The sequence below is a fragment of the Drosophila biarmipes genome, chromosome 2L (genome assembly GCF_025231255.1).
Source record: "Drosophila biarmipes strain raj3 chromosome 2L, RU_DBia_V1.1, whole genome shotgun sequence".
Taxonomy (NCBI): domain Eukaryota; kingdom Metazoa; phylum Arthropoda; class Insecta; order Diptera; family Drosophilidae; genus Drosophila; species Drosophila biarmipes.
Genome location: NC_066612.1, coordinates 3,301,212 through 3,328,568, shown reverse-complemented (window position 1 = coordinate 3,328,568; position 27,357 = coordinate 3,301,212). Strand labels below are relative to the sequence as shown.

General features: G+C 46.5%; 1 protein-coding gene and 1 long non-coding RNA gene across 29 annotated transcripts in view; one reads left to right on the top strand and one right to left on the bottom strand.

The window, feature by feature from the left end:
* The window catches only part of LOC108028949 (muscle-specific protein 300 kDa), a 108,203-nt gene that overhangs the window by 60,133 nt on the left and 20,713 nt on the right, over window positions 1-27,357 (top strand). For 7 of the 26 annotated variants that reach the window (XM_050885720.1, XM_050885714.1, XM_050885716.1 and 4 more), the window contains 3 exons: window positions 1,150-19,302; window positions 19,933-20,535; window positions 20,851-27,357. The exons of 9 other annotated variants lie outside the window; for them this stretch is intronic. In XM_050885720.1, coding sequence (XP_050741677.1) covers window positions 1,150-19,302; window positions 19,933-20,535; window positions 20,851-27,357 — 25,263 coding nt within the window. Of the gene's footprint in view, window positions 1-615; window positions 980-1,149; window positions 19,303-19,518 lie in introns of those variants that run through there. 10 more of the 26 variants (XM_050885734.1, XM_050885733.1, XM_050885715.1 and 7 more) reach the window with 9 other exon arrangements.
* LOC127010786 (uncharacterized) lies at window positions 17,026-20,872 on the bottom strand. Of its 3 annotated transcripts, XR_007763582.1 has the most exons (5): window positions 20,798-20,872; window positions 20,384-20,482; window positions 19,688-19,780; window positions 18,363-18,427; window positions 17,026-17,129 (listed from the first exon to the last, which is right to left on the bottom strand). It is a non-coding gene; the product is annotated as an uncharacterized LOC127010786 (long non-coding RNA). The 3 variants fall into 3 exon arrangements; XR_007763584.1 differs by lacking the exons at window positions 17,026-17,129; window positions 18,363-18,427 and adding an exon at window positions 17,137-17,194; XR_007763583.1 differs by lacking the exons at window positions 17,026-17,129; window positions 18,363-18,427 and adding an exon at window positions 17,716-17,797.

Here is a 27,357-nt window from a genome sequence, read left to right as displayed (position 1 = left end):
TTTCTATATCTTTCTGGTATTGTATTAGCGAGAGTCGGTTATCTATTAATTATGGTTACGGTTTATAATTTGATTTGGTATTTTATTTTGACAATTGTATTTCTCTTTATCTTTTCTCTACATAACTTTGGTTGAATATAATCAAAAATCCTGGTGTCGTTGCGCTGAAAACAATCGAAAAACAACATGCAAATTATTAAACACACTCCATAAACATTGTTCTCTACTAATAATATATTTTAAACCGATTAAACTTGTCTTTGGGCTTTGCTCGCTTGCCTGTTGCGCTACTTACAAACCTGTGACTAATCCGCTACACATCCGATGGAACACCTGCTAACCCCTCGAATAAACCACCCTGATCTCACCCATAAACAAACGCTCATGGGTACTGCTTACTTCTTCTAAATCGAAATATCGAACATGGTTAATGGTCGCTTTTCCTGTATCTATCCCATGGCGCGTACTGTGCTCGCTGTCTTTAAACCATAAACGAATCCAAAATACGCTGACATCTTTTGTATTTCTTCTCTATATATATAAATCTGCTCTCACACCAACCATTCGAACTCTTTCAAAAACATGCACCATATATACCCTATATACGAACAATAGGCATGTCGGGAACGTGTCAAGAATCTGCATTCGAAAATAACCGCACGTAATGAACGCATCAAGTTGTTAATACATCGCGGCACGCCGGACGATGCCAAGCTAGAGATTTAGGATGCCGTACCCCTAGCCATAGGTTAAAGCCAATCTAGGACTAGATCAAGCCAAAGCAGCCACCCGGCGTCTTCCGTTTGCCCCTGCCACCGCTCCCCATCTCCCAGGGTCGGTGGCCCCGGCCAAACCGTCAACTGCCGTCACTACCCCAATCAGCAGAACATGACCCGTGTTTAAGAACCTACAATTATACATATATGCTATATTTAAAAGAGAAATAAATTAAATTATCGAATATATTTTTAAAACGCAAGCCCCTGTCGAGTGTAATTGTTGAGGGATGTTAGGTAGCTCAGCCTTGTGTCCCCCCCTTGAAACCCCTGCAATCATATCAAAGCTAACGTTTTTGGCAAATCTTCCCCCTATCTCTCCCACTCTCTCTCTCTCTATCACTCTGAAACGTGAACCATGACGATCGTTTAGGCAATGCGGGAATCTATCGATGGCATGCAGCAAGTCTACGATGCGACCGCTCGAAAGTCCTATGTGCTGGACCCCCATTCAGTAGTGAGCACTTCGTCGACTGTCTCGTTGCTTATGAAGCCAACGGCGGCAGTGGGTCTGACCTATGCTGAAGTGCTGTCAGGACATGCGAGTCCGGTAAGCGGCGCCAATGAACCGGTAACGAATCCCCGACCAGAAAGAGACCCCTCCACAACGACGACGACCTCATCGACGACCCGGCAGCAACAAACGAACGATACTCAGAACCGGACCACTGTCACAACTGTTACGACAACCACAACCAAGACTTCGAGACGTACGCACGGGGATGGGGCCCAGAGCCAGGAGCGATACGAGCTCAATGGCGGCGGCAGCACCATTTCCACGGCGGTCTATGAGCGCCACCAACAGGTTACACCACCCAGCAGCGACAACACCCCAACCTCAGTTCCTAGCACAACGACAACGACCACGACAACCAGCAACCCCAACACTCAGTTCATCGAAAGCGAGCAGAAGCACCAGCCTCAGGCGAAACCGGGTAAGAAACTCCAACCTCCGCGGCCGGAGCGAAGAGGTCGCTCGCCCAGACGACGACCTCAGACCCATCCCGAGCCCCAAGCGCCACCACAACCCGCCATCGAGATTCAATTGGAGCAGCAACCCCAGCAACGGGAACAACTCTTCTTGTCCATCGACGACCGGACTAGATCTCGTAGCCCCATGTGGGTGCCCGGCTCCACTTCCTATGCCGAAGTCCTGCGCGGCCTGGAACTGGAGCGCCTCAAGGCCGAACAGCTGGCCGCCCAGGCAGTTCAGGGCCGCACGGATCTTACCATTCAGGATGTGGTGGATGCCAGCGCAGCCGTGGCTTCAGGCGGTATATACGTACCCGAGCCCGAACCGGAGCCCATCAAGGAAGTGCAGCAGCAACCACAACTGGAACAGTACATCAGCGAAACCAACACACAACTTGATTACTCCTCCCCGCAGCAACAGCAGTTGCAGCAACAGCAACAGCAACCACTAATTCAACAGCCACCCAAGACCCTCAGTAACTACGAAGTGCCCATGACAGCGGAAGAGATTGCAGCCACCTACTTGCAGCCCGATCCGCAGTTGTACCAGACCATGTACGAGAACGTGGCCGACAGCGGTCAATGGGGCTATGTGACAGGATCTGCCACAGAACCGCAGCAGCAGCAGCAGCAGTCGCAACAGAACTACTACGAGCAGATCATGCAGATGCAGTATCCCATACAGTACCAGCAGGTGGCTGTGCCGCCAGCGACAACGCAGTATCAGCTCCTGACCGGTTACTATCAGCCGGTGGCTCAGAACGAAGCCTACTCCACGGTTTACCCCGCTGATCCAAATCAGGTTTACTATACCCAGCAAACGACCGAGTACACGCAGGAATACCCCCAGCAACAGCAGCAACCCGAACCTTTGCAGGACTACCCGCAGGAAACGGTAGAGCAGACCTATCTGCTTGACCCCTACTCGACCACGGGCAACAGCGTGCTGGATCGCGTTGTTACCACGCTGGCCTCTATGGTTCAGCAGAGTGCCACAGAGCCCCTGACCACCAGCAGCCAGCAAATCCAACCGGAGGTAGTCCCCAGCGAGCCGTACTACATTGAAGAGCATGTTCACATGCTGCGACCTGTGGAACCGCAGGAGTTTGAGCTGGACGAGCCGCGACCGGATATTACCTTTGGTCAGTTCGATGTCGATGCCATCGAAACCATACCGTTGGATGAGCCACAAGCTACTCAGTCCCTGGTCGAGCCCCGGCCTCAAGTTCAATCTCAGCCTGATATTACGACAACCAGCTATGTAACAGAGACGACAGTTGTCTCCGAACAGATACAGCCCACTGTGATATTGCAACAGACTCAGGAAGTCGTCGCAGTCCCCGAAGCCCCGCAAATTCCGGAAGTTCCCACAACGGTGACGGTCCACCCCCAGCCTCAGAGGCGAAGCCACAAGCAGGTCCGGCCCCAGGACATCAGTACAGGCAGCACTTACGCCGAAGTCCTTTTCGGTCTCCAGCACGCAGAGCATCCAGTTTTCCAGCCATCCAGTCAGCAACCGACCCCAGTGCGCCTTACGTCCTCGCCGCCCTTGCAGCGCAAGCCAGAGCAGGCTACAATCAGTACTGCTACCTTTACCAACAGAACCAATCAGCAACCTAGACATGCCGAGAAATCGCCAACATGGGAACGCAAGATTGAAAATGCTGAGTCGCGCACATCGCGCACCAAGAGAGTCAGACACGAACCTCAGCCAGAACCATTGCCTATTAGACAGAGTACTAGGAAAGATGGTAGGGGTAAGAAGTCCCAGTCGCCCGATAGAAATGGTGTGGCTCCGGTAGAGAGCAAACCAGTTGTTGATGCACCCATTCCCACTCCGGTGGTTGAAGAGGCTTCCAAGCCAGAGCCAAAGCCAAGGAAATCAAAGAAGCCGAAGAAGTCAACCGATAGTGAGGTCATCCCGATTGCTCAGCCAAAGGAGGAACCGGCTACCACTATTTCAGTGCCATCTAAGAAGGATAAGAAGCAACCCCAGCCTTTTTTGGAGAAGAAGGAAACGGTGGTGGAGACAATTGTGATAAAGGAAGTAATTGAACCTGCTGTTGAGATCAGTCAGCCAACAGAAACAGCTCCAGTTCCCTCAAAGAGAGATAAGAAACAGAAACCGGTCAAGGAAAAGGAAGTTCCGGTTGTTGAAGTGGCACCAGTGGCCCCAACCAGAAAGGAGAAAAAGCAAGCTAAGCCGATTATTCAGGAGCTTGAAAACACCAAGTCCAATGAGCCTATCGTTGAAGCAGTAGTTTCGAAGCCAGCTGTGATTGAACAAAGCTCAGTTGACGTAAAGCAGGAAAAGAAGCAAACGAAAACTGTTGTTGAGAAGGTTGTGGAAAAGGAGATTGTCCAGCCTGCTGACAAGAAACCTCTGACTCCAGCTGGACCTGTAAGGAAGGACAAGAAAAAGTCCAAGCCAGTTGTGGAGCAAGAAGTCAGCAAGAAGCCTGTTGAGCCTGTTGAGCCTGTTGCTGAGAAGGAAATTCCTCAACCAGCTGTTATTGAGATAAAGGAAGTTACTCAGACTAAGGAACCTCAAGTTACTACCACTACATCCGAAAAGGAAAACAAACAGTCAAATACAGTTGTGGAAACCTCTGTTACCATCACAGAAAACGTAGAGCCAGTTGTTCAACCAGATGTTACTCCTGCAGTGCCCACCAAGAAGGACAAAAAGCGTTCTAGGAAAGAAACTAAACAAGACAATGTTCAACAGCCTTCAGAGCCAGTGGAATCTACTTCTACGAAGACAACGAAAACAACAGAAACCATTATTGTTGAGCAACCAGTAGTAACTGAGCCGCTAATTTCTGTACAGGATTCAGTTGAAATTGCCGAGCCGTCAAAACCAATTTCTGAACAAACACCAGAACCTAAAAAGCACGTAATTCAATCTGAAAATGTTTCCTCAGATTTCGTAATAACTGCTACGGAAACTGTTGAGATAACGCCAAAGGACAGTGTAGCTCCTATTGAGTTTGCCCCAGAAGATGTTATTGAGACCATTATCGAAGGCGAGCCCACGGTAACTACATCAACTAACACAATCTCAACGGAAAGTGGAACCACAACCATCACAACGCGAACAATAACTAAACACATTACCAAGCGCATAGTAAAGCGTATCGTAGATGGCAAGGAGGAGATTGTCGAGGAAGATGTCATTGATGATTTGCCTGAAGAGAACATCTCAGTTGAGCAATACAACTTACCAACGATCGAAACTACCACTAATGCGGTGCCCATTGATGTGACTGGATTCTCCACAACACAGGACACAATCGTGCAGCAGGGATCGATAACCAAGACTGTTATCACCAAAACAAAGCGAATCCTAAAACGCATTACCGAAGACGGTGAGGAAATAGTTGAGGAGGTCTTCGAAGATGAACCTGAGGTGGAACAAGATGTAACAGTTCTACCTACCACAGTGGTGACATCGTTGGAAGTTATAAAGGACGCTGCCCAAAATGTGGTGGAGGAAGTCATCAAACAAGCAGAGGAAATAACGCAACCCGAATCGCAGGAATTGATCCAGGAGAAAACAGTTGAGGTGGAAGGAGTTTCTGTACCTAAAGGAAACAAGCAGGAAGTGACTGTGATTGAAACTGAGAAGGAGCCCAACAAACCGCAAAAGCCTTCGAGAAAGGAGAAAAAGAAGCAAAAGAAACTGGAGAGCCAGCCGGAAACTTCCATTGAGGAAAAGGTAGTCGAAATTGTCGACCCACAACTAGAAACCACAGAGCCCCTGAACATAACAAGTGCAACTACAACAGATAATGATGAAAAGCTTTCGTCTGAGCAGACTATTGTCAGCGATGACAGCGGTCTAATTAAAACCACGGTTATCCGTACCACCAAAATCGTTAAGAAAATCTGCAACAGTCAGCAGGAGAGCCAGGAGATGTCCTCTTCGACATATTCCGATGCACCCTCATCTCTGGGTTCTTACGATTTGGCAGAAGAAGCTATCGAACCACCCAAGATTGAAAAATCGGAGACGAATAGCCGCGAAATAAGCGATGAGGGCGTGGTTAGAACAACTAAAACTACAACTACCAAAACCATAAAATCTCCGAAGGTAGAAGAGGCCCCAGTGGAACCATCGTTGAACGATGAAGCCCCAGTAGTTGCTGATGAGCCTGAGGAGGGTGGTGTGATAAAAACAACTATTGTGCGTACTACCAAAATCGTTAAGAAAATTTCACAAGAAAGCGAAAATATCAGCGAGACAAGCAGTGAAGCCGAGATTTCTCTGCCCATTGTCGACACAGTTATGCAAGACGCTCCGATAGTGGCCGAATCTGTTACAACCGAGTCAAACAGCGAGGGCATAACTAAGACCACAACTACTCGAACAACCAAAGCTGTGACCAAGATTGTGAGCGAAACAGAAGATGAAACTCCAAATCTACCGGATGTTCCCGTGGCCCCGATTCTGAAGGAAACCGTCGAACTCCCAGAAGTTCCTAACGTCCCAATTGGCGTGGAAGATAAGCTTATAATCACAGCTACATCTATTGAAGTTCCGAAGGCTAGTAATGTGAGGTCTACAGTTGTAGACTTTATTACTGCCGAACAGAATGCAGCTGAAAAATATACAAAGCCACATAATATTGTTGCTGAGATTCCGGTTATCGAGGAGCCTTCTAATTCGGTTCCAACTGAAGAAATTACGGTCCCTGAGTCGGAAACTTCAGAGGTTGGGGATGTTGTCAAAACTACAATTGTTCGAACAACGAAAATTGTCAAGAAGGTGTCACAAAACTCGGAGCAAAGTGTTAGCACTAACCTCCCCGATGCGGACGTCGATAAAACAGAACCGGTAGAGCCTGTTGAGGAGACAGCCAGTGGTGGTGTAACCAAGACAACTACCGTGCGTACTACTAAGATTGTGAAAAAACTAAATGAAGATGGTGACACGACCACGGAGGAGACCAGCACCGCCAGTGAACCAGTGACAGTACGTGAGGCTTCGCCAACAATTTCCGAGATCCCGAGCGAAACTTCAACTACATCCAGCCAAATCGACGGTGCAATTATCAAAACGACGACTATTCGAACGATGCGAATCACAAAGAGGATATCCAATGACGGACGCATACTTTTAACAGAGAGCGAGACACCGGGAGATGTGATCGTGACCTCAAGCATTGAGATGCCTGATCAGAGACCATTTAGCCCGGCACTTTCCTCGCGCTCAACCTCCCCTGCTTTAACGCCTAGTACCGAACTTAAGCAAGATAGCCTGGGTTCAAACATACAGTTAGGATTGAAGGACAGTCCGACTGGGGTCAAGGTTATTGGCATCGAAACAAGCACTGTCGAGCTGCCGAGGCTTGGTGAGCGGCAATACGCTGCAAACAAGGCTAACGGGGCCGTTAACGAGACGGATAGTATTACCACTACTACGACGACTACCAAGAACACGATACTCACGACTACACAACGACGAAGCTTCGAAACCGAAGATGGCACAAATGTTCTTTTCGTGGGAGAAGGCATTGACGGTGCATATCCACCGGGCACAGTTCAAAAAATATCCCTGATTACCCATGAAGAGAAACTGAAGACACCTATTGTGAAAATGCATCTTGATTTTCCGGAGGTTAGTCTTCGTGTGACCGAGACTGTGACTGAAAATGTGGAATCCCTGCAAAGAACTGCCGAAACTAGGGAGAATACTGTGACTGAAGTTGTCGAGTTGTCTAAATCTGAAGTCCCAGAAGCAGTAGAAACCAAACCAGATCCTATTCCGCATACACCCGTAACATCTACCCAATCAGATGAACTAGTCAAGATCCCAGAAGCGACCCAATCAGATATCCCTGAGAGGAGCTCTGCAGAATTGAGCCCCGAAGAGCAAAAGCTTTTCGAGGACATTCAGAAAAAACTGTCCAAAAAAGACAAAAAGAAACGTCCCGCTATTCCAGAAGAGTTTATAAAACAAGAAACAGTTCAGGTTATCGTAGAGCAAAGTAAAGGTAACGATCTTATTTATGTACCCTCTGTAGTTGAAGAAATAACCAATGCAGCTGAACCCTTAGTTAAGCAGAACGCAATTGCAAAATCAACTGAACGTAATAAGGCAGACGTTATTTATCAAGAGTCCGTAGTAGAAGTTGCGCCAGTTTCCGAAACTCCTTTTGTTCCAACCAAAGAAGAAATACAGGGTGATATTCAGCCAAGTCCTACTCCAGAACCTGAGAAATTGCTTTGCAATATTTCTCAAGACTCGTCTCTAATTTCCACTATCAAGACAATCGAGCAAACCAAGTCAGACATTCTTTATCATGAGTCTATAATTGAAGTTGTCCCTGTTCCTCCCCAAGAAGAAGTGCCAGTAGAAATTCCATGCGAAATTCAGTCAACTCCTGCTCCTACTAATATTGCTAATCCAATTGTTCCTGCCCAACCAAGCGCATTACTTGCTGAAGCATTTGTGGCTAACACGGTAAGCACTTTAAGTACAATCACTAATATTGAGAAACTTGCTCCCATCGAAAAAGTATTTGAAATTCCTAAATTTGATGTATCTACATTTAATATTGCTGAGGGTAATTATCACATACTCAATTCTAAAGTTAAAGAAATTGAACCATTAAATCCTATCGAATGTGAAACAAAATCTTCACCAAAGACGGTAAGCTTTGGCGATGAAACGGAAACTAACAAGGAAACTGTTGCCACCGACATGGGTTCAACAACAACACTGGTTTCTGTAGCAGCTCAACAGACAGAAAATATCCCTGCTGTATATAACTTTGAGGTTCCCAAATTTGACTTACTTTCCCTTAATAAAGCTGAAACCATACAGAAAATACTTGAAGCCACACAGGTTCAAGGAGAAGAATCCAAGCCTGAATCACTTGCTGATGAATCAGAGCCCGTTGTGGAAACTTCGGTTGTGGATGAAACCAGGACGATTACAATAGTCACCACCACAACAGTCACTACTGAGTCCACCACTGAAACTGCTTTTCCCGAGGAGACCAAGCCAAATGTTGAACCAGAAAAGGTACCTGAGCAGCCAAAGAAACCAGCTTATGCCGGTCTGCCCGTTGATGACTCTTCCAGTTCGTGGATGGATGTTTTGGACGAACCCATGAACTTCTCTGATGATGAGGAAGAACCAGTTCCTGAGACACAAAAGGAAACTACGATCACCGAAGAAGTTTCTGAGCGTGAGCCAATTGTTGAACAAGCTCCTGAGCTACCAGAGATAGTTACACTTGTCGAAGAAATTGCCAAGCCTGAGCCCGTTGTGGAAACTTCGGTTGTGGATGAAACCAAGACGATTACGACAGTCACCACTACAGCAGTCACTACTGAGTCCACCACTGAAACTGATTTTGCCGAGGAGACCAAGCCAACTGTTGAACCAGAAAAGGTACCTGAGCAGCCAAAAAAACCAGCTTATGCCGGTCTGCCCGTGGATGACTCTTCCAGCTCGTGGATGGATGTTTTGGACGAACCCATGAACTTCTCAGATGATGAGGAAGAACCAGTTCCTGAGACACAAAAGGAAACTACGATCACCGAAGAAGTTTCTGAGCGTGAGCCAATTGTTGAACAAGCTCCTGAGCTACCAGAGATAGTTACACTTGTCGAAGAAATTGCCAACCCTGAGCCCGTTGTGGAAACTTCGGTTGTGGATGAAACCAAGACGATTACGACAGTCACCACTACAGCAGTCACTACTGAGTCCACCACTGAAACTGATTTTGCCGAGGAGACCAAGCCAACTGTTGAACCAGAAAAGGTACCTGAGCAGCCAAAAAAACCAGCTTATGCCGGTCTGCCCGTGGATGACTCTTCCAGCTCGTGGATGGATGTTTTGGACGAACCCATGAACTTCTCAGATGATGAGGAAGAACCAGTTCCTAAGACACAAAAGGAAACTACGATCACCGATTCTAAGCCTGAGCCAATTGTTGAACAAGCTCTTGAGCTACCAGAGATAGTTACACTTGTCGAAGAAATTGCCAAGCCTGAGCCCGTTGTGGAAACTTCGGTTGTGGATGAAACCAAGACGATTACAACAGTCACCACCACAACAGTCACTACTGAGTCCACCACTGAATCTGATTTTGCCGAGGAGACCAAGCCAACTGTTGAACCAGAAAAGGTACCTGAGCAGCCAAAGAAACCAGCTTATGCCGGTCTGCCCGTGGATGACTCTTCCAGCTCGTGGATGGATGTTTTGGACGAACCCATGAACTTCTCAGATGATGAGGAAGAACCAGTTCCTGAGCCACAAAAGGAAACTACGATCACCGACGAAGTTTCTAAGCCTGAGCCAATTGTTGAACAAGCTCCTGAGCTACCAGCTATAGTTACACTTGTCGAAGAAATTGCCAAGCCTGAGCCCGTTGTGGAAACTTCGGTTGTGGATGAAACCAGGACGATTACAACAGTCACCACCACAACAGTCACTACTGAGTCCACCACTGAAACTGCTTTTACCGAGGAGACCAAGCCAACTGTTGAACCAGAAAAGGTACCTGAGCAGCCAAAGAAACCAGCTTATGCCGGTCTGCCCGTGGATGACTCTTCCAGCTCGTGGATGAATGTTTTGGACGAACCCATGAACTTCTCTGATGATGAGGAAGAACCAGTTCCTGAGACACAAAAGGAAACTACGATCACCGAAGAAGTTTCTGAGCGTGAGGCAATTGTTGAACAAGCTCCTGAGCTACCAGAGATAGTTACACTTGTCGAAGAAATTGCCAAGCCTGAGCCCGTTGTGGAAACTTCGGTTGTGGATGAAACCAAGACCATCACAACAATCACCACAACAGTGACTTCTGAGTCTACGACCCTCAACACTCTTCCCGAGGATTCCATTCCTGTCACGGAAGATTCTAGGCCAGCGGAAACTTTGGCAATAAACACTCTGGTAGGTGACGTTAGTCAACCGGAGAAACCTCTTGAGGGTCCCATTGATACTTGGTCCAGCGTTTTGGAGGACACAATTCCTAACACTGGAAACATCGGCTTCACTTCAACTCTATCAGCGGATGCTCCGGAGTTTACTCCATCTTATTTGAGACACACTTACTCCGATCAAACGCATACCTTCCTAGCAAATGAAAGAGTTTACAACGAATTTATTCCAAGGAATAGGCAAGAGCAAACGGCTGTGTCCCAATCAAAGGCGAAAAAGGCGAAGCCATCAAAGCGGCAGAACAAAAAGGTGGAAGTACAGGAAGAAATCTCCATTGTACAGCCTGCCCCGGAAGCATACGTTCCAGAACCGATACAAATAGTCGAAGAGGTGGAGAATGTATGGACCAAGAACAGAGATGGGAAATCATATGCTGACGTGTTACTTAACTCTGGCGTTACTGACGATGTTGTTACGACAACTGAACAACAGCCTCAGAAGGAAGTGCCGTCCATACCAGATACCAAAACCCAGGAGCGCAAGAAAAAGACGAAGCCCGAAAAACGCCAGGCAATTGAAAAGAGTATTGAACTGTCTGCACCAAGCACTGAAAGTGACAAGTCTAAGCCAACTAGCGATAGCGAGCATACTAAGCCTACTGCAGAAAGCGAACTGTCTAAGCCAACAACAGAAAGTTCTAAGGAACCATCCTCCGACGAAAAGGATGTCCCAAGCACGTCCGAACTGACGTGGTCAGCTCTTGTAAGACGGCCTGGCGAATGGTCAGACACAACAATTACTAAGAAAGAAGTTACTCGCACGGCTGTCCTTGTTGAGGAAAAACATCGTAAGAAAGACAAGGAGGAATCCAAGAAGGCCACAAAAGCAAAGAAAACTAAGAAATCAAAGAAACCTATTGTTGAACCAGTCTCGACCACATCTGAAGACGAGCAACCAGAAACTGTGCCCGTACCGATTGCGGCCGTACCACAAACAGTTGAGACGAAACTTGAACAAGAAAGAATTGAGAAGGTAGAGGGCAGTAGCGCATTTTCCTGGGCTTCTCTTGTCAAGAGGCCAGGCGAATGGATAGACAACACTGTTACGCAAATCAAGACTGCTGTCACAACTCCAACTGACTTAAAAGAGCCAACCAAAAAAGACAATGATAAACCACAAAAGCCGAAAAAGCAGAAGCCCAAGAAGAAACCTACGCCAGTCCTACAACCAGAGTCTGAAATTAGCAGTGAGCCAACGGAAGAAATGGTTGTTCACCGCGAAATAGAGGTGAAGAAGGCAAAGCCTACTGAAAACACAGGAAACGCCTTCTCATGGGCATCATTGGTAAAGAAGCCGGGCGAGTGGGTTGATGACATAGCGGCCCGTAAGAAGCCAGTTGAAGCTCTTAAAGAGGAGCGCAAGGAGGAAGCGCAACGACGAAAAGAACGGAAATTTGCGAAACCTGAGGGCAAGCCTCAGAATGATAAGGTCATCACAAGTAAAATTAAAGAGGAAACTCCTGAATCTAAAATCGTTCAGTCGACATCAGACGACAGTGATGTGGTTGAGGTATCACAAACTCAAGATGAGAATACAATTACTTGGGCAAAAATCGCTCGCCAAATTGATCACATGAGCGATTTGTCACCAATGACTACCAAGGAGGTGAAGCCGAACCAAAAAGATACATTAAAACAAAAGGTAAAATCCGATCGACATGAAAAGCAGGCCAAGACAAGAGTTGGTGCTGTATCTCTCGGTGTCATGGAAGGTCAGAAAGAAAGTATTCATTCCTGGTCTTCAGTGGTTAGTCATCAAGTCACTGATTTTATTGAAAGTGAAAGTGTTAGGCCAGCTCCGAAAATAATTACGGAGAAGAAAAAGCCGATGTCTGAAACTCTAACAATAAGCCCGAAATTGGAGGAGCCTTTGCGAGACCTAGAATTCCAACCAGTTTCCGAATTCCAGGAAAATAAGCCGCAAAGATCATGGGCTGAAATGATGGACGACGGGTCAGAAGACATCGTGGTTGGACGGAAATCTTGGAAGGAACTCATAGAAGACGAAGTGGAGATTCCACTTCTTCCTGAGAATGGAGAAGAGGCAAATATAAACAAGATTATTGAAACCATCCAGGAAATGAAATCAGCCAACGACGAAACCAAGACAGTGACAGCTTTTAAGCCTCAAAAGGACAGCTTGCCTGTCGAAAATGTTAACGTATCTGTGCCAATTGTCCAATCTTCAACTGTTGATAAAACGAAGACAGTAACAACCGTTACCACCACAACTGTCACTACTGAGTCTACCAGTAAAACTGATTTTGCCGAGGAGACCAAGCCAACTGTTGAACCAGAAAAGGTACCTGAGCAGCCAAAGAAACCAGCTTATGCCGGTCTGCCCGTGGATGACTCTTCCAGCTCGTGGATGGATGTTTTGGACGAACCCATGAACTTCTCTGATGATGAGGAAGAATCAGTTCCTGAGACACAAAAGGAAACTACGATCACCGAAGAAGTTTCTGAGTGTGAGCCTATTGTTGAACAAGCTCCTGAGCTACCAGAGATAGTTACACTTGTCGAAGAAATTGCCAAGCCTGAGCCCGTTGTGGAAACTTCGGTTGTGGATGAAACCAAGACCATTACAACAGTCACCACCACAACAGTCACTACTGAGTCCACCACCGAAACTGCTCCTGCCGAGAAGCCCAAGCAAACTTTTAAACCAGAAAAGGTACCTGAGCAGCCTAAGAAACCAGCTTATGCCGGTCTGCCCGTGGATGAGTCTTCTAGCTCGTGGATGGATGTTTTGGACGAACCTATGAACTTCTCAGATGATGAGGAAGAACCAGTTCCTGAGACACAAAAGGAAACTACGATCACCGAAGAAGTTTCTGAGCCTAAGCCAATTGTCCAACAAGAGCTACCAGAGATAGTTACACTCGTGGAAGAAGTAGCCAAGCCTGAGTCTATTTTGGAAACTTCGGTTGTGGATGAAACCAAGACCATTACAACAGTCACCACCACGACAGTTACTGCTGAGTCCACCACCGAAACTGCTCTTGCCGAGAAGCCCAAGCCAACTGTTGAACCAGAAAAGGTACCTGAGCAGCCAAAGAAACCAGCTTATGCCGGTCTGCCCGTGGATGACTCTTCCAGTTCGTGGATGGATGTTTTGGACGAACCCATGAACTTCTCTGATGATGAGGAAGAACCAGTTCCTGAGACACAAAAGGAAACTACGATCACCGAAGAAGTTTCTGAGCCTAAGCCAATTGTCCAACAAGAGCTACCAGAGATAGTTACACTTGTCGAAGAAATTGCCAAGCCTGAGCCCGTTGTGGAAACTTCGGTTGTGGATGAAACCAGGACGATTACAACAGTCACCACCACAACAGTCACTACTGAGTCCACCACTGAAACTGCTTTTACCGAGGAGACCAAGCCAACTGTTGAACCAGAAAAGGTACCTGAGCAGCCAAAGAAACCAGCTTATGCCGGTCTGCCCGTGGATGACTCTTCCAGCTCGTGGATGGATGTTTTGGACGAACCCATGAACTTCTCTGATGATGAGGAAGAACCAGTTCCTGAGACACAAAAGGAAACTACGATCACCGAAGAAGTTTCTGAGCCTAAGCCAATTGTCCAACTAGAGCTACCAGAGATAGTTACACTCGTGGAAGAAGTAGCCAAGCCTGAGCCTATTTTGGAAACTTCGGTTGTGGATGAAACCAAGACGATTACAACAGTCACCACCACAACAGTCACTACTGAGTCCACCACTGAAACTGCTCCTGCCGAGAAGCCCAAGCAAACTGTTGATCCAGAAAAGGTACCTGAGCAGCCTAAGAAACCAGCTTATGCCGGTCTGCCCGTGGATGACTCTTCCAGTTCGTGGATGGATGTTTTGGACGAACCCATGAACTTCTCTGATGATGAGGAAGAACCAGTTCCTGAGCCACAAAAGGAAACTACGATCACCGAAGAAGTTTCTGAGCCTAAGCCAATTGTCCAACAAGAGCTACCAGAGATAGTTACACTCGTGGAAGAAGTAGCCAAGCCTGAGCCTATTTTGGAAACTTCGGTTGTGGATGAAAGCAAGGCCATTACAACAGTCACCACCACGACAGTTACTGCTGAGTCCACCACCGAAACTGCTCTTGCCGAGAAGCCCAAGCCAACTGTTGAACCAGAAAAGGTACCTGAGCAGCCTAAGAAACCAGCTTATGCCGGTCTGCCCGTGGATGACTCCTCCAGCTCGTGGATGGATGTTTTGGATGAACCTATGAACTTTTCTGACGATGAAGAAGTTGAGCAAAAGACACCTTTGGCTCCATTCAAGAACGTAGTAGATGATGGGGATGAACCAATTTCTGAGCCGCAAAAGGATGTAGTGGAGTCTGAGCCAATTTTGGCCGCTCCGATTGTAGATGAAACCAAAACAGTTACATCAGTTACAACCACAATTGTCACCACCGAAACCACCAGCGAAACTACTCTTCCTGAGAAACCAAAGGAAACGGATAAGCCAGAGAAGAAATCCGAGGAGCCAAAGAAACCAGCTTATGCCGGTCTGCCTGTGGACGACTCATCAAGCTCCTGGATGGATGTTTTGGATGAACCCATGAACTTCTCAGACGATGAAGAAGTTGAACAAAAGACACCTTTGGCTCCATTCAAGAACGAAGTTGAGGATGGGCAAGAATCAGTTTCTGAGCCGCAGAAGGATGTTGCGGAGTCTGACTCAATTGTGGCCACTCCGATTATGGATAAAACTAAGACCATTACAACAATTACTACCACAACAGTCACTACTGAGTCTTCTAATGAAACTGCTTTCCCTGGGGACCTCAAGAAAACTTTTGAGCGGGAAAAAGTACCTGAGCAGCCAAAGAAACCAGCTTATGCCGGTCTGCCCGTGGATGACTCTTCCAGTTCGTGGATGGATGTTTTGGATGAACCCATGAACTTTTCTGATGATGAAGCAGAATCAGTTACCGAACCACAAAAGAATGTCACCTTCGTCGAAAAAGTTGTGGAGACTAAGCCAATTGTTGAAGATAAAACCAATAGCATTGAAACAGTTACCGCCACAGTTGTTACTACGAAGTCTACTATAGAAACTGTTCCTTCTGAGGAGCCCAGGCAAATGGATTTCAAGCCCTCGGAAGTAAATGATGCTAAAAACCGAAAACCTGCCAATATGTGGGAATTGCATTCTTCATATGCCGATGTTTTGAGGCACACTGTTGATTTCATAAATTTGGAACAGAAAAATGTAGAAATCCCAACTGAGCCAAAAGCAGTAAAAGGTCAACCAGCAAAAGAACCAGTCAAAACTCCAGAAGTTTCGAAGCAGATAAAACCCAAGAAAGAAAAGCCGCCGAAAAAGCCTGCAGACATAACGAATTTGACTTCTAAAGATGAATTAGAGGCAATTAAAGCGGAATCGCCAAAGGATGAAACTCCAACCTCTTGGTCAGCAATGGTCGATGAAGATTTGAGTGACAACGTTGAAGCAAATCGACCTTTTATCGGCAGCACTTCATGGTCTTCGATTGTCCGGCAAGGTGTTCAGGAACCTATAACAAAAATAACTCTCTCTGATGACCACGAGCAACCGCAATCGCGAGACAAACAAGAGTGTATTTCTCACGAAAAATCTTCCATAGTGATTGAAAAGATAAAAAAACAAAAATCAAAGAAGGAAAAGAAATCCACTAAACCGGAATCAGATATTGTAGTGGTTACAAATGAACTGCAGCCGGTTCCTAAGACAATTGGTATTGGAAAAGATCTTAAGGCAGAGCAAAAACCAGAATTGCAGCATGATGCTGAAAATTTGGCATTTACTCCCTTGTCATGGTCATCCATCGTGTCCCATACAGTAGAGAAAACTTCAATAACCGGAGTGTTTGGTAAACCAGATGAGTCAGTTAAGTCTACCATAGTGCAAGACTTTATCAGTCAAGAACAATCTTTTTCAAATGCTGTAAATGGCAAACTTGGCAAACACGTAACCGAAACTCACATCGCCGACGAACCTAAATATAAGAAGCCCATAGAAGAAAAATCTAAAAAACAAAAGACTAAGAAGGAAAAGAAACCGAAGGAGGTTTCAGAGCCCGTCGCTGAGTCGGTCATCCCGGAACCTGCTGTCGAAGAACCTGTGGCTGAGGTGACTACTGTAGTGAAAGAAGTATCTACTAAGCTGCAGCCAGAAACTGCTGATCCCGTACCACTAAAACAGTTGTCCTGGTCATCGATCGTTTCTCAAACAACGGAAGTCAGTACATGCTCAAGTGAGACTCACATCGCCGACGAACCTAAGGATCAGAAACCTAATGAAGAAAAACCTAAAAAGCAAAAGGCTAAGAAGGAAAAGAAGCCTAAGGTAGATCCTGTTCAAGAACCCGTTGCTGAGGCATTAATTGCGGAACCTGTTGTTGAACCCATTGTTGAAGAACCTGTGGCTGAGGTGACCTCTATTGTAAAAGAAGTCATTCCTGAGCTACAGGCGGAACCAGCTGAAGTAAACCCATCACAACCTTTGTCCTGGTCGTCGATCGTTTCTCAAACAACGGAAGTCACTACAAACGTAACCGAAATCCGCGTCGGCGATGAGCCTAAGGATCAGAAACCTGACGAAGAAAAACCTAAAAAGCAAAAGGTTAAGAAGGAAAAGAAGCCTAAGGTAGATCCTGTTCCAGAACCCGTCGTTGGAGCATTCATTCCGGAACCTGTAGTTGAACCCATTGAAGAAGTGACCATTGTTGAAGAACCTGTGGTTGAGATGACCACTATCGTAAAAGAAGTCATCTCCCAGCCACAACCGGAACAAACTGAAATCGCCCCATCAGAACCTTTGTCATGGTCGTCGATCGTTTCTCAAACAACTGAAGTCATTGTAAACGTAACCGAAACCCACGTCGGGGACCAACCTGAGGATCAGAAACCTGAAGAACAAAAATCTAAAAAGCAAAAGGCTAAGAAGGAAAAGAAGCCTTTGGTGGATCCTGTTCAGGAACCCGTCGCTGAGGCATTACTTGCGGAACCTGTTGTTGAACCCATTGTTGAATTGACCCTTGTTGAAGAACCTGTGGTCCTTCCTGAGCCACAGCCTGAACCAGCTGAAGTCGCCCCATCAGAACCTTTGTCATGGTCGTCGATCGTTTCTCAAACAACGGAAGTCACTACAAACGTGACCGAAACCCGCGTCGGCGACGAACCTAAGGATCAGAAACCTGACGAAGAAAAACCTAAAAAGCAAAAGGCTAAGAAGGAAAAGAAACCGAAGGTGGATCCTGTTCCAGAACCCATCGTTAAGTCATTCATCCCGGAACCTGTAGTTGAACCCATTGTTGAAGTGCCCACTGTTGCAGAACCTGTGGTTGAGATGACTACTATTGTAAAAGAAGTCATTCCTGAGCCACGGCTGGAACCAGCTGAAGTCACCCCATCAGAACCTATGTCATGGTCGTCGATCGTTTCTCAAACAACGGAAGTCACTACAAACGTAACCGAAACCCGCGTCGGCGACGAACCTAAGGATCAGAAACCTGAAGAAGAAAGACCTAAAAAGCAAAAGGCTAAGAAGGAAAAGAAACCCAAGGAGGATCCTATTCCAGAACCCATCGTTGAGTCATTCATCCCGGAACCTGTAGTTGAACCCATTGTTGAAGTGCCCATTGTTGAAGAGCCTGTGGTGGAGGTGACCACTATTGTAAAAGAAGTCATTCCTGAGCCACAGCCGGAACCAAATGAAGTCGCCCCATCAAAACCTCTGTCATGGTCGTCGATCGTTTCTCAAACAACGGAAGTCACTACAAACGTGACCGAAACCCGCGTCGGCGACGAACCTAAGGATCAGAAACCTGACGAAGAAAAACCTAAAAAGCAAAAGGCTAAGAAGGAAAAGAAACCGAAGGTGGATCCTGTTCCAGAACCCATCGTTAAGTCATTCATCCCGGAACCTGTAGTTGAACCCATTGTTGAAGTGCCCACTGTTGCAGAACCTGTGGTTGAGATGACTACTATTGTAAAAGAAGTCATTCCTGAGCCACGGCTGGAACCAGCTGAAGTCACCCCATCAGAACCTCTGTCATGGTCGTCGATCGTTTCTCAAACAACGGAAGTCACTACAAACGTAACCGAAACCCGCGTCGGCGACGAACCTAAGGATCAGAAACCTGAAGAAGAAAGACCTAAAAAGCAAAAGGCTAAGAAGGAAAAGAAACCCAAGGAGGATCCTATTCCAGAACCCATCGTTGAGTCATTCATCCCGGAACCTGTAGTTGAACCCATTGTTGAAGTGCCCATTGTTGAAGAGCCTGTAGTGGAGGTGACCACTATTGTAAAAGAAGTCATTCCTGAGCCACAGCCGGAACCAACTGAAGTCGCCCCATCAAAACCTCTGTCATGGTCGTCGATCGTTTCTCAAACAACGGAAGTCACTACAAACGTAACCGAAACCCGCGTCGGCGACGAACCTAAGGATCAGAAACCTGAAGAAGAAAAACCTAAAAAGCAAAAGGCTAAGAAGGAAAAGAAACCCAAGGAGGATCCTGTTCCAGAACCCATCGCTGAGGCATTCCTTCCGGAACCTCTTGTAGAACCCATTGTTGAAGTGACCATTGTTGAAGAGCCTGTGGTGGAGGTGACCACTATTGTAAAAGAAGTCATTCCTGAGCCACGGCTGGAACCAGCTGAAGTCACCCCATCAAAACCTTTGTCATGGTCGTCGATCGTTTCTCAAACAACGGAAGTCACTACAAACGTGACCGAAACCCGCGTCAGCGACGAACCTAAGGATCAGAAACCTGACGAAGAAAAACCTAAAAAGCAAAAGGCTAAGAAGGAAAAGAAACCGAAGGTGGATCCTGTTCCAGAACCCATCGTTAAGTCATTCATCCCGGAACCTGTAGTTGAACCCATTGTTGAAGTGCCCACTGTTGCAGAACCTGTGGTTGAGATGACTACTATTGTAAAAGAAGTCATTCCTGAGCCACGGCTGGAACCAGCTGAAGTCACCCCATCAGAACCTCTGTCATGGTCGTCGATCGTTTCTCAAACAACGGAAGTCACTACAAACGTAACCGAAACCCGCGTCGGCGACGAACCTAAGGATCAGAAACCTGAAGAAGAAAGACCTAAAAAGCAAAAGGCTAAGAAGGAAAAGAAACCCAAGGAGGATCCTGTTCCAGAACCCATCGTTGAGTCATTCATCCCGGAACCTGTAGTTGAACCCATTGTTGAAGTGCCCATTGTTGAAGAGCCTGTAGTGGAGGTGACTACTATTGTAAAAGAAGTCATTCCTGACCCACAGCCGGAACCAACTGAAGTCGCCCCATCAAAACCTCTGTCATGGTCGTCGATCGTTTCTCAAACAACGGAAGTCACTACAAACGTAACCGAAACCCGCGTCGGCGACGAACCTAAGGATCAGAAACCTGAAGAAGAAAAACCTAAAAAGCAAAAGGCTAAGAAGGAAAAGAAGCCTAAGGTGGATCCTGTTCAGGAACCCGTCGCTGAGGCATTACTTGCGGAACCTGTTGTTGAACCCATTGTTGAATTGACCCTTGTTGAAGAACCTGTGGTCCTTCCTGAGCCACAGCCTGAACCAGCTGAAGTCGCCCCATCAGAACCTTTGTCATGGTCGTCGATCGTTTCTCAAACAACGGAAGTCACTACAACCGTAACCGAAACCCGCGTCGGCGACGAACCTAAGGATCAGAAACCTGAAGAAGAAAAACCTAAAAAGCAAAAGGCTAAGAAGGAAAAGAAACCCAAGGAGGATCCTATTCCAGAACCCATCGCTGAGGCATTCATTCCGGAACCTCTTGTAGAACCCATTGTTGAAGTGACCATTGTTGAAGAGCCTGTGGTGGAGGTGACCACTTTTGTAAAAGAAGTCATTCCTGAGCCACAGCCGGAACCAACTGAAGTCGCCCCATCAAAACCTCTGTCATGGTCGTTGATCGTTTCTCAAACAACGGAAGTCACTACAAATGTAACCGAAACCCGGGTCGGTGACGATCCTGAGGATCAGATACATGAAAAAGAAAAACCTAAAAAGCAAAAGGCTAAGAAGGAAAAGAAGCCTAAGGTAGATCCTGTTCAGGAACCCGTCGCTGAGGCATTACTTGCGGAACCTGTTGTAGAACCCATTGTTGAAGTGACCATTGTTGAAGAACCTGTGGTGGAGGTGACCACCATCGTGAAAGAAGTCCTTCCTGAGCCACAGCCGGAACTAGCTGAAGTCGCCCCATCAGAACCTTTGTCATGGTCTTCGATCGTTTCTCAAACAACGGAAGTCTCTACAAACGTAACCGAAACCCATGTCGGGGACCAACCTGAGGATCAGAAACCTGAAGAAGAAAAACCTAAAAAGCAAAAGGCTAAGAAGGAAAAGAAGCCTAAGGTGTATCCTGTTCAGGAACCAGTCGCTGTGCCACTCATATCGGAACCTGCTGTTAAGCCCATAGTTGAAGCGACCATTGTTGAAGATCCTGTAGTTGAGGTTACCACTATTGTCAAAGAAGTCATTACTGAGCCACAGCCGAAACCAGCTGAAGTCACCCCATCACAACCTTTGTCCTGGTCGTCCATCGTATCTCAAACAACGGAAGTCACTTCACGCGTAAGTGAGTCTCACATCGCCGATGAACCTAAGGATCAGAAACCTGATGAAGAATACCCTAAAAAACAAAAGGCTAAGAAGGAAAAGAAGCCTAAGGTGGATCCTGTTTTGGAACCCATCGCTGGGGCATTTATTCCGGAACCTGTTGTAGAACCCATTGAAGAAGTGACCATTGTAGAAGAACCTGTGGTTGAGGTGACCACTATCGTAAAAGAAGTCCTTCCTGAGCCACAGCCGGAACCAGCTGAAGTCGCCCCCTCACAACCTTTGTCCTGGTCGTCCATCGTTTCGCAATCAACGGATGTCATTACACACATGTCCGAGACTGACATTGCCGACGAAAATAAGGTTCACAATCTTTCAACAGAAAAACCTAAAAAGCAAAAGACAAAGATTGAAAAGAAACCTAAGGTGATTCCTGTTCAAGAGCCCCCCACTGTGGTAGTAGATAATACTTTGGAAATTCTACCCGAAAAAGTAGCTCAAAATCCATTAAACGATCCAGTTTCATCCGAAATCCTATCTTGGTCATCAATTGTCTCCAAAGAAATTAACGAAGCACTAACGTCAACTGAAACGTCACAGAAAACTCAAAAAACTCAGGATATTCATGACTTCATCGCTCAGGAGCAAATTTTCTCAAAGGCTGTAAATGATAAAACTAAAAAACATAAGCCTAAGAAGGAGAAGATATTAGTGCAACCTATCCAACAGCCAGTAGTAGAAACAGTTTCTCTGACAAAAGAAAAAGATGCTAAATCAGTTTCTGAGCCGTTGCCAACGCAAACTCTGTCATGGTCGTCAATAGTTTCTCATAATATCGATTTGACTCCAACGTTTACCGAAAGCCGTGTTACTGAATCTGTCGATGTGATTTCGAGACCTCAAGATGTTCAGGACTTCACATCTCAAGAGCGGGAGCTGCCTGTTCACGTTGCTGAAAAGAAACAAAAGCCAAAGAAGGAGAAGAAATCACCTCAAACTAAAGATCCTGCTGAAAAACAAATTATAGAAACTGCCATTGCTAACGAAGCGGTTTCTCAAACTGAGGTTACTTCTGGGTCTTCAACGCCCGAGTTTAACATCCAATTGCCGGCACCGTTAATACCATCTGTATGGTCATCATCAGAGACCTATGCCGAAGTTGTTAAGAAGTCTGGTTACTCCAACAACACAAACATAAAGTATCAGAATGAAGCGAGCGAACAAAACGTACGTGGTCAAAGTCAGCTGGGCCCAGAAGTGCAGCCACAGAAAGTTCTTTTGGAGTTCCCCGATCCCATCATTCCCCCGATTGAAGAACCGAGAACAGACAACTATCTTGGGAAACCCACCCAGTTGTCTTGGAAAGACCTAATGGATGAGGATGAAGACGATTCAGCACAGACTTGGTATCAGGAAGAAACAATTGCCGTACAAACGAAGCCACAGGAACCAATACAAGAGAGACCATCACGAATCGATAAACCAACAATAAAAATCACTGAGACAATTACTGAAACTCAACTGCAGACAGATACTGATAAAGGATTCTTGGAAATTACTTCAAAAAAGAGAAATCGTTCACGTTCTCGCTCGCAAATGTCGCAGATTTCCAATGTTGACGAAAAACCACAAAAGAAGAAATCGAAAAAACCAAAGGATAAGTCACATGCAACACCGATTCATAAGCCAGCGGAACCACTTCAGGATATTGAGCCTGCCAAGGAAACCGAGCTATTTGTAGAAGAAAGAAATGCTACAGTACCGGTTAGGGAACTGTCTCCGTCCCCATCTCCTGCTCCATCACCCTACACCTCTGGAATGTCATGGGCTGCTATAGCCGCACACAACGTACCAGAACCAGCTCAACAAATTCGACCCCTCCAAGTTGAATCCAAGGCCCCTGTAATTGAAAATCCGAGAAAGTTGACAACAGAGCACACAGTAAGCATTCCAATCAATTTGGGAACAACGGAACCGAGGACTAAAAAATCAAAGCAAAAGTCGAAGCGTAAATCACCGACTGATGTTGTTGATTTCATAAACGCTGAAAAGTCTAATCATCAAGTGATTGCTCCCCTGCCTGTTCAAAAGGAGGAAAAACAAGAGACTCACGAAGTGGAAAGTGAGAAGCAGACTCCTTTGGCTCCAAAAACTAGTTCAATTGCAGCTGAAGAAGTTGCCGTTTCTCAAACTTCAGCTGAAGTTAAGACCCCTCTTGCTCCATTTGAAGCTGTTGAAGAATCTGAAACTTTTGAAGAGCCAGTTGAAGAATCGAAAATTTCTAAAGCCCCAACAGTAATAGAATCACTTATCGTTTCTGAGCCGCAAAAGGAAATAACTATTGCCGAAGTAGTAACCAAAACTGAACCAATTGAGAAAGCTAATGTTGTAGATGAAACTAAGTCGATCAGGACTCTTATAACTACAACAATTTCCACTGAGAGTACCAGCGAAACTTCCACTCTAAAGGAGTCCAAGAAACTTGAAGAGCCAAAGAAGCCAGCATACGCTGGTCTGCCCGTTGATGACTCTTCCAGCTCGTGGATGGATGTTTTGGACGAACCTATGAACTTATCTGATGATGAAGATGAATCAGCTCCCGAGCCGCAAAAGAAAGTAACGTTCGTCGAAAAAGTTGTGGAGTCTGAGCCAATTGTTGAAAATGAGACTAAGACCACTACAACAATTACCACCACAGTTGTTACTACTGAGTCTACCAGCGAAACTTCTCTTCCCGAGGAACCCAAGAAAACTGATGAACCTGCGACGAAGCCCGAAGAGCCGAAGAAACCAGCATATGCAGGACTACCCGTAGATGACTCTTCCAGTTCGTGGATGGATGTTTTGGACGAACCCATGAACTTCTCAGATGATGAGGAAGAACCAGTTCCTGAGCCACAAATAGAAACTAAGATCACCGAAGAAGTTTCTAAGCCTGAGCCAATTGTTGAGCAAGTTCCTGAGCTGACAGAATCAGTTACACTTGTCGAAGAAGTTGCCAAACCTGAGCCTATTGTGGAAACTTCGGTTGTGGATGAAACCAAGGCCATTACAACAGTCGCCACCACGACAGTCACTGCTGAGTCCACCACCGAAACTGCTCTTGCCGAGAAGCCGAAGCCAACTGTTGAACCAGAAAAGGTACTTGAGCAGCCTAAGAAACCAGCTTATGCCGGTCTGCCCGTGGATGACTCTTCCAGTTCGTGGATGGATGTTTTGGATGAACCTATGAACTTCTCTGACGATGAAGAAATTGAGCAAGAGACACCTTTGGTTCCATTCAAGAACATAGTAGTTGATGAGGAAGAACCAAGTTCTGAGCCGCAAAAAGAAGTTGTGGAGCCTGAGCCAATTGTGGCCGCTCCATTTGTGGATGAAACCAAAACAATTACATCAGTTACAGCTACAATCGTCACTACTGAGACCACCAGCGAGACTACTCTTCCTGGAACACCCAACAAAACAGATGAACCGGTGAAGATACCTGAGGAGCCCAAGAAACCAGCATATGCCGGTCTGCCCGTGGACGACTCATCGAACTCCTGGATGGATGTTTTGGATGAACCTATGAACTTCTCTGAAGACGAAGAAATTGAGCAAAAGACACCTTTAGCTCCATTCGAGAACGTAGTAGATATTGAAGAGGTTCTGGAGCCACTCAAAACTATTCGTGTAGTAACTGAAACTGTGAATACTACAACAGGAAATACTCCTTTAGCTCCATTCCAAATTCTACCGGACTCTCCAGCAACTTCGGGTGCGGATGATGCGTTCATATGTGAAACGTCATACTGGTCAGCGACACTCAAACCGGGTCAGAAGCCCACAACAACAACAATTGAGACAACCGAAACGGAACAAGAAGAAAGTCAACCCATTAAAATAACTATTCCCATCGATGAAGGTATTGAGGAAGTCGCCGTAAAGTCACCAACTGATCAGCCTACAACATGGTCAGCAATTGTTCAAACCGAGACAACTGTCTTCCCAGCAACAGAAGAAAAGGAGGTAACTGAAAAGACGCCTGGTTGGTCTACTCTTGTTGTGAGCAAAACTACCGACTTCCAGGAGCCAAAGGCCCTGGATAATGTGGTAGAATCGGAGAACATAACAACGACGACCACGACTTATGTGACAACAACAGTGACCACACATAAGGATGCTCCCATTGTGGAGGATAACTCCCAAGCCACATCCTATGTGTCCACTGTGGTAACCAGCCATAAAAATGAATTGGCTTTGGCTACAGAACCGATCGCACCAACTGAATCAATCAAACCTGAAAACCTGTTTGAGAATCTATATCGCGAAGGATTCAAATTACATCCGCAATACGATTTGTTGCAGGGACAATACCAACAATTACAGGAAGTCAACTTAACGGAGGAACCTGCGGCAGTAGAACCGATAGACGAAGTTCCTTCCATAGAAGATTATGTGATAATAGAACCCGAAGCGATACCCCAAATTAGATCCGAAATCCTTGCTTTCAATCTTTATCTTGATCAGACCAAGACTCGTATAGATGTTGACACAATTAGCCATTTGCTCACACTTGAAAAACCAGCTGAGGTTATTGTAGAAAAATACCCTGTAGAGGATGAAGTCGAGGTAGTAGAAATTCTTGTTGAAAAACCACTTGTAGAATCTTCTTTTGAACCCCTTGCTGAAGAACCGATTGCCCCTGAACAAACTCAACCCCCGACCCAGCCCAGTGAACTGCTCTGGCACCTCAGCCAGGACGATTTCGTCAAACTTATCAATCACTACAGACAAACGGCAGGCGATGCTTATGCATTGCTGCCCAGGACAACCACGGACAAGACGAAAGCTCAGGAAACCCAAGACGATAAGCAAAAGACTGACAGCATTACAGAAACTGTAGTGACAACCACGATTACGGATCGCGTTGTAGAAAAGACTGAACCAGAAGCATCGTCAGTACCAATCATTCCTACCGCCCAACCACTTGCGGCACCAGCATCTGGCAATCTCGACCAGTTGCGTCTGAATCTGCACCTGGACGACTGGCAGACAGCCAGTGTCGATGCAGATTTGACCGACGACTTGTTCGACAGACTGAAACGTGCTGATGCTACCAGTAGCGAAGCGGAACTCGACAAAGACAAGAAGCAGGATCAACCCGATGGTGATGTCAAGAAACCAGAAGGGGCTCCTCAGCTATCAGACAAAGGCGACCATGACAGTGACGATGATGATGACGACGACGACGACGATGACGACGATGACGACGAGGGGGGAAAACCGACTGTGCCAGAAATTCGCAAGCCGAACGACGACGATGATAAACCGAACGACAAGGATCCTGGTAGCGGTAGTAGTGGTAATGTGACCCCCACACCCGAGCGCGATGCCCAGTATGGTCAGAACCGTAGCTGCTCGTCGGAGTACAGGTCCACCGATCTGCCGGGTGGTGTGGGTCATTGGCGTGACGAGAGTACTTATCTGGCTCTAGAAGCCGAACAGCCTCAGGTTAAAGTAGGAAGTGAATCACCACCGGGTGTTGTTGAATCTGTACTAACCGAAACTAAAACCACAAGTCCAGCCCCCGTCCCCGAACCCGTCTCTGCCCCTGAAACCAGTCCCAGTACAAGTACTAGTCCCCTTAACGTTGCCAACGCACTAATCCAATTGGCAAGCGCCACAACTCACACGCTGTCCGCCAAGGCGAACGCAGCAGCAACAGCAACACATGCAGCAGCGCTGGCAGCAACCAGTGCTCTATTGCCGGTTGCATCGGCCGTAGTAGATAAGCTAACGACGACAACACCAGCGGAGACAACATCAGATCTTGCTGCCGCCGAGCCTGTGGTTGCACATGCAACACCGGCAGCAACAGCAGAGGCAGCAACACCACCAGCAGCAGCAGCAACACCACCAGCAGCAACACTCACCGAAACGACAACAAGCAGCAGCAGGGCGGAAAATGTGGGTGCTATTAGGCGCACCACGACAACAACCACAACCGTAACGACAACAACCACAGTTGAAACGCCAGAGACAACTAGCACCACAACGACAACAGCAACCACAAGCAGCAACGATCTGCAACAACAACGCCAGAAG